Source organism: Lathyrus oleraceus, chromosome 6 (genome assembly GCF_024323335.1).
Source record: "Lathyrus oleraceus cultivar Zhongwan6 chromosome 6, CAAS_Psat_ZW6_1.0, whole genome shotgun sequence".
NCBI classification, from domain to species: Eukaryota; Viridiplantae; Streptophyta; class Magnoliopsida; order Fabales; family Fabaceae; genus Lathyrus; species Lathyrus oleraceus.
In genome coordinates this window covers 155,739,464-155,753,486 of record NC_066584.1, presented here as the reverse complement: position 1 = coordinate 155,753,486, position 14,023 = coordinate 155,739,464, and the positions used below count along the sequence as shown (strand labels likewise).

Here is a 14,023-nt window from a genome sequence, read left to right as displayed (position 1 = left end):
TGTTTCCTGGGAAAAGAAAATATAGTGAGTTGAAGTCTATATTAAAGAGTACATAAAGAATTACAAGTTGAGTTTAGGGCTACTTTAGGTTCATTGTTGTCTTCTTCGACTGTTTCTTCCTAAGGTTCATCTGATTCTTGGTTATCAGGAGGAGGGAGTTCTTGATTCGTTTCTTGTCTTTCTTCTTCGTTTTCTTTTTAATGTTCTTCTTCTTTGTATGTTTCTTGTTGGGAAGGACCAGCAATCATGGCAGCAGTGTCGTTTTTGGGTTTGGGTTTTTGGGGAGTTCCTTTATTCTTATGATTCACACTTGGCTTAGGAGAAGCTCTAGGTCTATTTCTTGAAATAATGAGGTGTTCCTCCGTATCCTCTGAACTTTCATTGTAAACCGAGATTTCCTGTGGTTTTGGAGGAGTAGTGGTCTAGGAAGTTTAATCCAAATTAGATAGAGGAATTATCAAAGACAATAAAGGGGATTCAAAGTCAATAAGTATACATGTGTTGAAATGGTCTTTGATTTTTTCTTCTTTTGAGGTTTAGAAGTTGTTGGAGAGTTGGGGTCACACTTTTGATTCTGGAAAAGCAAAACTATTAGAATTCTTGCAATGACTAAGATGGTTTGATGAGAAAGGACTTACCTTTTTCTTAGGATATTCATTTTTCTTAACTTCTCCAGCGTCGGAAGGTCCTTCGACATTGGTATCATTTTGTGTTTTTGGTTCACCTGAAATTGAAATGTGAGAAATTGAAAATATAGGAGAGTTTGAAATTGATAGTAAAAGAAAATTTTTACATTTTTTTCTGGAGGATCTGGAATGGTGGAAAGGGCGGTTGTCAGTCTTTTGCGAAAATTCTCTTCTGGAAAATGGACTTTGAAGTATTGTGTCCACTAATTATGGTATTCGGCCGTTAGGTAGAAAGATTGTTGAAATTGGAAAGTAGGAAGTTCGAGAACTTGGTTATGGGAAAATGGCATGCAGGCTTTATGGTCTTCGATACTTAAATTTCTCTCATACTAGAAAATATCAATGTCTCGAGTGTAGAGGGAGTGCGGTAGTAGCTTACTGAAGCCAAATTGTCTGGCCATTAAGTTGGGTTGGCATCCAACAAAGTCATAGCCAAGAGTCCCAGTTTTGATTCTCGTCGATAGAAGCGTGAGAGTTAAAAAGGATGCACAGACATAATTCAACATAACAGCGGATGAGGGAAACACACCAGGAAACTTGTTTCCATACTAATGAGAGCCAACACATCGGTCCATAAAAGAGGCCACAGTCGAGACAAAAGTGGTTGATTCAATAAATAGTTCCATGTACTTCATGAAGCTGATTCGTGAAGGGATGTCGTAGGGAGTGGTCAAAGAGATCCTTGTACCTTCTATAGCCCTTCGATTATTCTATTTTATCAAAGTTGTGGACTCATTTATTTGAAGTTTTGGCTCAAATGTGGCATTCAACCAGAGTTGGAGAAGCCAAAAGGGACCAGAAAGCAAGAACAATTTATTGGTTTCATGGAGGTGTTTTAGCTTGTAGGAAGCTTCTCCAAGTGATTGATAAAGGTTTTCTAGGACTAGTTTGCTTAATGAGATCTTTCGATCCTCATGAAGTTGAATTGTTAAGGGTACGAATTTCTTGGCTACTTGCAAGGAGCCGGAGTAGAAAACAAAGTAGGAAAACCAAATGGTTAAAAAGGCAATATGCTCATGGTCGGAGACTTCAACATTTTTCTTGTCATGATTGTCAATGATGAAATTCTTAAAACTAAAGCGTTCAATGGTGAATTCATTGGTTGTCTCCAAGGTCAGAGTAAAAATTTCACCTAAGGGGCTTAGGCTTGTGATAACTGTTATATTGAACAAAGTCGGTGTTAACATGCCACAAGGGAATTGAAAAGTGTTGGTCAAACCTTCCCAGAAAAAGATCGATACTAACAACATTGTTGGATTATATCTATGTCCAGATCAAGAAATTTTAATCATGTCATAGACCCCTAATTCCTACCATTGTTTTTTCCTGTGGGATTGAACTTTGTCGAGCCAGGCAATGTACTTTTTGCTTTGTGCCAGAGGGGAAGATCGAAAAACACGTGCATGACTGTCCATGAAAGATAGATCGAAGGCACGCTCTTTTAATGTTGAAGGCATTGTAACTAGGTAACCTGGGAAGAAGTTCTTGACTTTCCCAGAATGCGACTTTGCAGTTAGATAAGGACCCAAGAATGTGAGGAGTTTACCAGATAGAGATAAATGAATGAGTACCTAGTTCGCCCAGTTGGAGGTTTTCTCTTTCAACAATGGTGGTTCAGGTACGAAATCTCTCCCTTTAGTGTTTTCTTCTGGTAAAATCTTAAAGGCCAAGGGACTCTTTCCAATATCAAGCTTTGGAGTTGGAGTTTTTGCTGTCATTGTTGACATTTGTGGTTTTTTTCAAAGAACAAGTAAAGGCTTTTTTATGCGCAAGTAAGTGGAAGGAATGCGTGAACGAAAAAAAATGAAAGGATTAAAGAGGTTGAGTATTTATAATCTCAAATTGCTGATCAGAATCGGACACATGGCATACGCATGGAGGAAGTGGATCAAAGTGACAACATTAATGTGAATGGAGGAGTTAGTGAATATATGCACATTCATGTTCTCCTATAAACCAAGAGTAATGATGAGATTCTAAGGAAATATTTTGGAGAATGATATAGCATAGTAAAGTGGTAATGATGACGATGACGTCAGTAGTGAAGATAAAACAATGTCGAAAATACACTCAAAAATGTCACTTTTCTCTTTTCTGATCTAAATTGAAACATGGAATTTTTGGGGGCAATTTGATACCTTGGATTTTAGACATGGATATTAATGGTAAGCAAGACACGAAGGCATGCCATGGTGAAGTGTGAGATCGAACATGGTCAGTTGAGGCCATAACTTGAACTGATGATTTTTGGTTGGTCGAAGTGTATCTTAACAAGTCCCAATCGAACGCTAGCCAAAGATCAGGGGATGCATGAAATTTGGACTTAGTAAAATTTCCAAGATTTGATTTGGTTATTTGGTCAGTCGAATAAATTAGATATGGATAAGACCAAACGATTATTCAGAAACATGTGGAAGTCCGTCGAAGATAACGACTGCATGGAGATGAGACGTGGTGCAATGTGTCTAGTCGACCGTTGCGAGCAGTTATTTTAGACTATTATATAAGTAAACAATTTCTTATGTGGTAGGGGTCCACAATTGTACTAAAATTCATGTAACCTCAAAGTATTTGCGTATTGAGAAACGAGCAAGAAAATATGTACGTATGTGTTTCACATTTATGAATTCAAAGTATTTTACGTTCAAGTTATTACTGCATTCAAGTTATATCATTTAAATCTTTGCATTTCGATTATAACCATTTTATTCATAAAGCTTTTATATTCTGATTTTGTTTAAGTTTGGGTCATTGTCTTTCAAACAATACTTTTCGATCTTGACAACATTGTGTTTTAAAAACCATAATTCACATAAATAGAAACTTGTTTTGCTTACCAAATTCACCAGTAAATAGTAGGACTAAAGCGTGGGCAATGGAAGTAAGAAAACCTCTAATGACGGTGTTCCCCTTTGTGGCTTTGGCAACCGTCTGCACACGTGCGAGCATGAACTCTGTTGTGCGGATCTGAGAGGGCTTAAGTACACAATCAATGAAAAACAACTCTTTCATGTTAACACTCTCGTTATCCCTGTGACCAAAAATGGTATGAGTGCCATACCCCAATTTTGTCTAGGCATTTTAAACTTTCATGCATCCAACTTTACTTTACTTTTCTTAGAATAAAATTTTGGTTTTACAGACAGACCAGTTGAATCGATTCTCAAATGTCAATAAACTTAGCGGGCGAAAAAACTAAAGATTGGGATTGTAGATGTTAGTTTTATTGATGTACGGTTCAAGTAGTTCAACCTGGTGTGCTCGTTTTATTTTTTCGGTCCCACTTTCATTCACATTTTGATTAGCCTGAGCCTTTTCAACCGAGTACTTTTTACTGCAAAATTTGATATTTATCTGTCTGTTTTACGAAAGTATATTTCACATAGATTATTTTAATGCATTCATTTTACTTTTTTGCACATTTTTTAGCCCGATTTTTATTCATTTTAATTCCTTTATTAAAAGAGATTCAAATTTTATTTCATTTATTTGTTTAAAACTCACTTTGATCTCCCAAAATATCCAAGGATAATTTGAGGAATGCATTCAATTAGCAAACCTTAATTGTTACTAAGTTTTAGTTTTTGGCCATTAGATTGAAAATAATCAAGGGCTCACAACCACCGTCCATTTATCTCTTTCTCCACCAATCAAAATCAGGAAATAAAAAAAGAAAAAAAAAGAAAGAGGAATAAAATTGGTAAGAGTGAAAAATGGATGAGGGGATCAACGTACCCCAATTAGAAAATCTATCTTTTCCCAATAGTGCATTCCCATTCCTGAAGGGATTCAATTGAAAGAATTTAAAAAATTGGAAAAGGTTTTTTCTAAGGGTCTCATAGCCAAACACGCCCTAAGATACTCACGGATCATCTTTAAAATGACCAATCTTCTGACTGAACTTGAACCTCCCTCATATGGATTTTTTTACCCTTCATCTTCTCTCTGCAATCATCCCCTACATAATCCATTGCACATCACACCATTACATAAACCTCAGCGCCTCACCTTCCTCTCTTCACACTTAACCACCATCAAACATTGAACACTCAACCATGAACAACTACAACCCCCACTCTCCGACGAACTCACCCTCACAGAACCATAACTCATCGCACCGTACACAACATCATTTGTTCATCCTCTTCATGTTATCTCCTTCTACCCAACAACAAAAAACCTCTACATGCAATAACCTTCACCACTTCAAACTTCCACCATCGTGAACAACCATCACGACCACATTCATCATAAATATGCTACAATGTATTCGGACTTCTTACTCTCCAACTCACACGAAAACACAACATATCCCTTAAACCTTCATATGTGATTCCTTACCATACTTCTATCATGTGAACTACAACTATTCTGCAATGCGAGCCTCCCTCTTTACCTCTAAACACTGGCAAAACCACACATGGCCTAAACCATAGCCTTCTGTTGTCGTGGTTCTTCTTCCTTCCTCTTAGTTCTACTCAACCTTCCTCCTCCAATACTCCCCCAACCTTAAACAACCTCACTCTTATTCTGTAACTTTGATCGCCCCATCAAAATCCCCTTCCATTTTCACTGCCACTACGTCCGACCTATCCTCTTCAACACCCATCGTCTTCCTCCCTCAAATTCGCGGCAACCACCATACGGAAGGAAAATTATGATTCAAAACGTAGCAGAAATTAAAATTTTTCCTTTAGTGATACTTATGAATGAGCATGATCAGTGATAGAAGCAGTTACCTCTTGTGGCGATTGAAACCTTTGATGCAAATATAAGGAGTGATCGCGAGCGTTGAATGGTGACAACGCCTCTACTCAGTCCACACGAACAGATTCCTTCAATCTCAGTGCTAAATGCTACCAATGAAGGCTTTGAGAGAGTGAGTGAGTGAGTGAGTGAGTGAGTGAGTGAGAGAGAGAGAGAGAGAGAAATGAAATTTCATCAAGTGAAATGCTTTTGCACAAGGGTTCTATTTATAAAACCACTTGTGTGGGCTGCAAGCTAAAAATCCCACTTAAGTGTATGTGGCCCATATCTTATGGTATACCGTACCTTACCACATTTCATATTCTACTTAAGTGCATCGTACCTTACGATGTTCTACAATTCACTTAAGTGCACCGTACCTTACGGTGCTCCTTATTTACTCCATCTCTCATCAATCTGTCCTTTTGTATGTGACTCTGTAGGTTTTCACGATATTGGCAATTATATTAAATCACGTATTTAACATAATAAACAGTGAGCGGTATCTAGCAACACATCATTGCTACCTAAGACACAAAAATGTCATGTGATAATACTTGTATGTGTAATTACCCCTTTGGCCTTATGTCTATATTGAACACAAGGCATAGATCGTGTTATCCTTGTCCATTTCAATATTGGGCCCTTAGACATTTATCCTATTACGCAGGATGGGCAAATTCCATCTAGGTCACTCATGTCCCTCAGCATGCTTCGTGGAGTACCCATCAACTGTCTTTATGGTCATCCTATTACGAACAATATTTAATTAGCAATAAAGCACTCAACTATACATCTAGGGTCCATAGTGGTTTTAGGTCGAAGGGTGGTATACACCATTATCACCATGAGAATAACTTATGACACTTTGCATACCATTCTATGTAGTATTCTCATAGCGGATCAATCCAGCATAGATATTACTCCTAATATTCATACATATGTTTAAGACTTCATAAATCCTTATTCATGATCCATGAGATGTGATCATCGGTCTATATACATAATAGTCTTAATGGTTTAATGTTATCCTACTTCACAACAAAGCTCGACTATAAGTACTTTAAGAATAATGTCCTTATGTTTAATGGGATCTCATGATTAAGTCACACTTGATACATTAAACGGACTAGCTATTCTATGGACTTTATTAAACAAACATAATAAATAAAAAGCCTTTTATTATTAATAAATAATTCAATAAAAGTAGAAAAAGTATTGGCCTCTAGGGCTTACTCCAACAATCTTCCACTAGCACTAAAGCCAATCAGGAATACCCCGAATACCCATAGATATAGTATGGCCATCATGTCTCTGCTGCGCAAGAGGTTTTATCAGTGGGTCAGCAATATTGTCAAGTGTAGGTACTTTGCATATTTTTGCATCTCCTCTATCTATTATCTATTGAATAAGGTGATAACGCCAAAGTATGTGTTTGGATCGTTGGTGAGATCTAGGCTCCTTAGCTTGTGCGATAGCACCATTGTTATCACAATAGAGATTAATAGGATCCACAATGCTAGGAACTATGCCAAGTTCACTAATGAACTTTTTGATCCAAACAGCTTCCTTTGTTGCACTTGAGGTAGCAATATACTCGGCCTCGGTTGTAGAATCAACAACTGTATCTTTCTTTGAACTTTTCCAGCTCACAACACCACCGTTTAAGCAGAACACATAACTAGATTGCGATCTAAAGTCATCCTTATCTGTCTGGAAGCTAGAATCGGTGTATCCAATTACAGCAAGCTCTTCTTGACCTTCATATATCAAGAATGAGTCCTTAGTCCTTCTCAAATACTTAAGGATATTCTTGACAGCTACCCAATGAGCATTACCAGGATCAGATTGGTACCTACTCGTTGCACTTAAAGCATACAAGACATCTATCTGGTTGAGTACATAACATGACATACATGATATATCATATTGCAGATGCATATGGAATCCTATTCATGCGATCCCTTTCTTCCTTAGATGAATGTGATTATGTTTTTGGTAGACACAAGCCATGTTGCATAGGTATGAATCCTTTCTTGGAATCATGCATATTAAAGCGTCTGAGCACTTTGTCTATGTTTGTACTCTAACTTAGGCCAAACAACTTTTGTGATCTATCTCTATAGATCATGATTCCTAATATATAGGCTGTTTCACCTAGGTCCTTCATAGAAAATCATTTCCCCAACCAAGTCTTTTCTTGTTACAGGGTAGGGACATCGTTTCTAATGAGTAATATGTCATCTACATATAATACCAGGAAGACGATCATGCTCCCACTAACCTTCTTATAGACACAAGGCTCATCTTCATTCTTGATGAATCCATATTGTTTTACTGTTTCATCAAAATGAAGATTCCAGCTTCTGGAAGCTTGCTTCAATCCATAGATTAATCTCTATAACTTGCATATCTTTTGGGATTCTTTTGGTATGCCAAATCCTTCAGGTTGTGTCATGTACACATCCTCAAGAAGATCCCCATTAAGGAAAGCAATTTTGACATCCATCTGCCATATTTCATAATCATGATATGCAGCGATAGCAAGTAAAATTCAAACAGATTTAAGCATTGCAACTGGTGAAAAGGTTTCATCATAGTCAACTCCATGAATTTGTTTATATCCTTTTGTAACCAGTCTTACCTTATAGGTATGTACCTTACCATCCATGTAAATCTTCTTTTTAAAGACCCACTTGAATCCAATAGGGTTAACTCCAACAGGAGGCTCTACCAAGGTCCAACCCTGGTTTGTGTACATGGAATCCATTTCAGATTTCATGGCTTCTAGCCACTTCTCATACTCAGGACCAGTTATGACCTTTTGGTAGGTCACAAGCGCATCTTGATCCATGATTAATATATTACCTTGATCAGTTATAAGATATCCATATCTCTCGGGTAGGTGACATATCCTGCTTGACCTACGTTGGTCTTGTTCTACTTGAGCAAGTTGTTCTTCCATAACTACTTGTGTTTCCAGCTCTAATTCCTCCATAGATTTACCAATGCTTTGTGATTCTTGAATTTCTTCAAGCTCTACTTTCCTCCCACTTATTCCTTTGGAAATAAAATATGTTTATAGGAAAACTCTAGTTCGAGCGACAAACACTCTTCCCTCAGAAGGATGGTAGAAGTAATACCCTCTTGTTTCTTTAGGATGCCCCACAAATAAGCATTTGTCAGATTTGGGCTCAAGCTTAGTTGAAATTTGTCGTTTCACATAAACTTCACAACCCCAAATCTTCATGTAAGACATATGTGGTTTCTTACCACTCCATATCTCATATGGTGTCTTCTCAACCTTTTTTAGATGGAACACAGTTAAGTGTGTAAGATGATGTCAATAGTGCATGTCCCCAAAAGGAGTTTAGAAGATTGGCGTGACTCATCATGGATTGGACCATGTCTAATAAGGTTTGATTTCTTCTCTCAAATACACTGTTCCATTGGGGTGTTCCAAGAGGAGTAAGTTGGGATAGAATCCCACACTCTTTCAGATGGTCATCAAACTCTAGGCTTAAATATTCACCACCTCGATCTGATCGAAGAGTTTAATATTCTTACCTAATTGGTTTTGTACTCCATTATTGAATTCCTTGAACTTTTCAAAGGACTATGAATTATGTTTCATTAAACACATATAACTATATCTACTGAAATCATCAATAAATGTGATGAAGTACTGAAAACCTCCTCTAGCTAGTATGTCCAGTGGTCCACATACATTAGTATGTATGAGGGCCAAAAGATCATTAGCTCTTTCACCTTTTCCTGTTAATGGAGACGTTGTCATCTTTCCAATTAAACAAGATATGTATGTCTCATATGATTCATAATCAAAAGAGTCCAAGAGTCCATCTTTATGGAGTTTGGAAATGTGTTTCTCATTTATGTGGCCTAATCGAAAATGCCAAAGGTAAGTTGGATTTAAATTATTAGGTTTCATCCTTTTAGTATTAATGTTATAAATAGGCATTTCAAGATCAAGGACATATAATCCATTGTTCATTTGTGCAGTAGCATAGAATATATCATTCAAATAAAAGGACCAACAATTGTTCTTTATTATGAATGAAAAACCAAACTTGTCCAAACAAGAAACGAAAATAATATTCCTGCTAATTGCAGGTACATAATAACAGTTCTCTAACTGAATTATTAAACCACTAGGTAAAGTCAATACATAAGTTCCTACGGCTAAAGTAGCATCCTTTGCTCCATTGCCAACTCGTAGGTCAACTTCACCTTTTTCCAGATCTCTACTCCTTTTTAGCCCCTACACATTGGTACAATGTGAGAACCACATCCAGTATCTAATATCCATGATGCAGAAGTAGATAGATTAATTTCAATAACAAAAATGCTTGAAGTTGAAGTTTCTACTCCATTTTTCTTATCTTTCAGGTACTTTGGGCAGTTTCTCTTCCAGTGTCCGGTCTTACCGAATGGAAGCAAGTGTCATCCTTTGATATGCCCCCACTAGGCTTCAAAGCAGGAGCAATGGGTTTGGGTTTGGCAACTTCCTTGCCTTTCCCTTTACCATCCTGCTTGGTGGGCCTTTTGTTCCGCTTTTTTCCATTTCCGATCATCATAATGGACTTCCCTTTTGACTTCAGATTCTGCTCAGCAGTTCTTAACATGCCTAGCAGTTCAGGAATAGTTTTGTATATTACATTCATGTTGAAGTTAAGGAAAAATTTATTGAAGCTCTCTGGCAATGATTGCAAGATCAAATCAGTCGCAAGTTCCTTTCTGAGGGGAAAACCCAACCTCTCAAGGTTCTCCATATACCCAATTATCTTGAGCACATGGGGACATACATGGGCTCCCTCATCTAACTTGCCTTGAAAAGGGGTTTTTGAAACTTCAAACCTTTCATGCCTTGCCTGCTCTTGATAAAGTATCTTCAGGGGGGCGATCATATCTAACGCTGTTGTAAGACCCCAATTTTGACCCTAAGATCCTTCATGCTATCTCATCATATGCATTGGCATTGGGATCACACCTTGGCATCCTCCTTATCCCTCATCCATTGGGTGTGCATTGGGAGAGATCATCAAGCACATTTGATTGTATCATACTTCATTTTTCTTTGTTTACTAACCAAAATACCAAAAATATGTCAATGTATAGTTTGATGCTTTTGTAGGTAGTGTACATGCTCACCTATGCTTTATCAAGTTCATATCTAGGGTTTAAGACCCTCAATGCAAGGAGCTCAATCAAAAATTGGTTTACATTGGATCTAAGCATCATATATGGATCCCCATGTTCTTCACATGTTATTTTGGTCAAGAAATCATCAAGAGTTTGGAGTTGGTTTGCCTGGGAAACCCTAATTCATCTATGTATCTTGTGTGACTTCTTCAACAAGTTTCTTCAACAATTGATCAAATATTTCAAGGGATACTTCACATCACATCATATTATGCATATATGATCCTTCGTGAGTCCTAAAAGTCAAGAAAATGTCAAGCTAGCAAGTTGGTTCATGGTTGTTGACTAGAGAAAGTCAACTAGTCAAAACTGGGGTTCCCTAGACCCTATATCCTACAAATTTTGTCATATGAAAATAATTCTAAGAGAAACGTTACTAAAAATGACATTCCAAACAACTTTCATGTTGAACTCAAGAGCTAGTTTTGCCTGGAAAGTCATTTTTTATGGTGAACGATTATAGGTCATTTTGTCTAAACCCTAGTTTGGAGGTCAAATTCCCAAGGCCATAACTTGCTCAATTTTTATGATATGAAGCCATTAAAATTGCATGATCAAATTCAAGATGTATAATTCAACTTTGATGTTTGGAGGAAGTGCAAATTCAACTTGCAAATGCATGTTCCAAGAGGAAATATTATAGGTCATTTTGGACCAATACCATTGAACAAGTGATTTTCCTCAACTTCTAAAATGAATAACTCCTTCATGCCATATCCAAATGAGGTCAAATTTCTAACCAAATTTAATAGGTTTGAAAGAGCTACAACTTTGATGAAGGGCCTTTTCTCATTTGAAGTCCATATAAAAAGTTATTCAAGATGGAAGAAGTGAACATTTGACTTGGGACTTAGAAAATTTCTGAAGGTTTCTTTTGAAATCGAGCGTGAAATTCATCTTTTGTTTGGAAGTTCAAACTCCAGAAATTCACTTCCCTTTTCATGTCATTTGGCTTCTGCAAGCAAGAGAAGGAGAAAGCAATCAAATCCAGATCAAGATCAAGTGGAATTAGATCAACTCGAAGGTGATTTTTCAGAAACTTCTTCTCTTCAATTCTCTCTTAATTCTTCACCATTCTTTGTGATTTTTGGTTGTCTGAAGTCCTATCAATGTAGGCAAGAAGATTGAATTGCTTTGAGGTCAAATCGAAGCAACTCAGTTCATGATCCTTAAAATTCAAATCCCTGTATCTTTTTATATACTTGGAATTGGACAAAATTGAGGCCAAATTCGAGCTCTTGAGCATTTTTTCTTTAAATTTATGTCTTGCTTTTTCATTTTGGTGATGTTTGATGGTGGACCAGTCCGGTGAGGTCCACCAGAGAAGAAGACCGGAGCTTTGGCTCCGGTGATGAGTTGTCTTGCATCTCAACCATAGGATCCTTCTAAAATGTTTTAATCTCGTGTGTTGCTTTTGATTACCATGCGTGTGGTTTAGTTGACCAGGGAACATGTAGAATGCGCGCTTGTCACCATCTGATCTGCCACCTCAATTAATGAGGGTGATCAAATGGCTCTCATTTTTTTGAATTTCTGATTATTTTATTTTATTGCTTATTTTTAATTAATTCATATTAATTTCATTTTTTATCCAACAAATATGGGACTTTCACCAAAAAAAAATCAAATATTTTCCTCTTTCATTTTCTGAATTAAAATTATTTTTTGGATTAATATTGATAGTTTTCATGATTTAATTGTTTTTGTGCATATTTTTAATTGTTTAAAAACACTTCTGACTTTTCAAAAATAATGAAATTTTTTCTCCAAGGTCCTTTGACCTTGTTTGACCTATGATAAATCTCTTAGTCATTTATTTGGTGTTTTAAAGAGGTTTTAGGTTTTTGATAAAACATAATTTAATTTAATGCATTTTAAATTTGATTTTTTAAATTGATTAATTATGAATAAATTATGTTAAGCCATTTTTATTGACTTGTGAAGTTTGACTATGTGTTTGGGCCTTGGTCAAGGTTGATTTGACTTTTGTTGGATTAAAATCATTGGATTTAGGGGATTGATGAAATGTATATTTCATCTCCCAAAATGAATGAATGATTTTAATTTGATAAAATTCCTCCCATGACCAATTTGTGTTTGTCTCATTTCCCCTCCCTCTTCATTTTCAATCCCATTTTATCCCATCCCTTTCATTGACTAATGAAGTCTTAATATCCTAAGGCTAATTGGTTCATCAATAACTTATGTTAGATGAACCAATACATGTATGGATAAGATTAGGTCCATCCTTTGATCATTTTTTTTATGTGTGGTATGTTTTAGGAGTATGGTTCATTATACCCTATCTCTAAAATGCATTAACACCAAAATTTCTATTGCCCGACCTCAAATAGTTGTGACTTATACATAAGTCCAATTACGATTGCTTAACATAGCGCTAAATTTTGACCCAAAGGCATAGCATTCTAGTAAGTGAGATTGTAAGTCTCCCCCCTTTCATGGTATTATGTGGAAACTTGGCCTTTTTTCCTTCCTTTGGAAGATGTCTTGGTTCAAGGATCCATGCTTGTGAAGAGAGGGTCGAGTGTTCTCCAAAGAATGACTTAAACAATTGAAAAGCAAAACTCCACTAACATCTAATCAACTAACATTTGAATAACTTTTATTCTTGTTACTTTTAATTTCAAGTTATTTACTTTATGTCATTTAAATTCAAGTCATTTACCATTTCATTTGCCATTTACATATCATTTAACTTGTTTATATTTATACCATTTTCACTTTGCTCACTTGAGCCATATATTGTGATTGTATATATTTGATTGTGTATCTTGTTTGTGTTTGTCGTCTTAGGACCTTAAAATACCTAATAAATAATAAAAACCCCTAAAAAATGTTTATGTGGACTGTTGGATTTGATCTGAGCTTTGAACTTAGAATTAGGCAACATTCCCTATGCAAAAGGACTTGGCCAATGCCAACATTTCTGAAACCAAGTTCTTGTGATTTGAATTTTCATCTGATGCAAGTATTGAGATCCACTTGAGTTTATCTGCTACATGGTTTTAACGCAAATGTTACTTTGAACCTGTGTCTAATGCCTTATTCTGAGTCATTAAAGGAGTATGTCATCTGATACATGGGAAGACTATGAAGAAGACTATGAAGTTGCTAGCTTGGATGTGGCTATATTTATTTGATGCCTTGCTCTTCATTGTGCTACTTTCTTATTGATATTGCTTGATTTAAAGTCCAAAGGAAAAGTGGGTTTCTATATGACATTCTTGTCTATTGGATTGCATCCCATTGGGCAGATCTTTTCAACTTTTAAATTTTAAATTTTTGCTTAGGATTAGTCTCTTCATCTCCTCCCACTTCTTAAATTTCAAATCTCTCCCTCTTTTCAAAAA

The 14,023-nt window shown here is 36.3% G+C and overlaps 1 protein-coding gene across 1 annotated transcript in view; it reads right to left on the bottom strand.

Annotated features, from left to right (window-relative positions):
* Positions 1–197: 197 nt before the first annotated feature.
* LOC127094512 (eukaryotic translation initiation factor 4 gamma-like) overlaps positions 198–14,023 on the bottom strand; it is a 31,010-nt gene continuing 17,184 nt past the window's right edge. Inside the window, exons 3-5 of the mRNA XM_051033336.1 lie at positions 639–724; positions 497–574; positions 198–422 (exon numbers count right to left, since the gene is read on the bottom strand). Of these exons, the coding sequence (XP_050889293.1) occupies positions 198–422; positions 497–574; positions 639–724 (389 nt within the window). The remainder of the gene's footprint in view (positions 423–496; positions 575–638; positions 725–14,023) is intronic.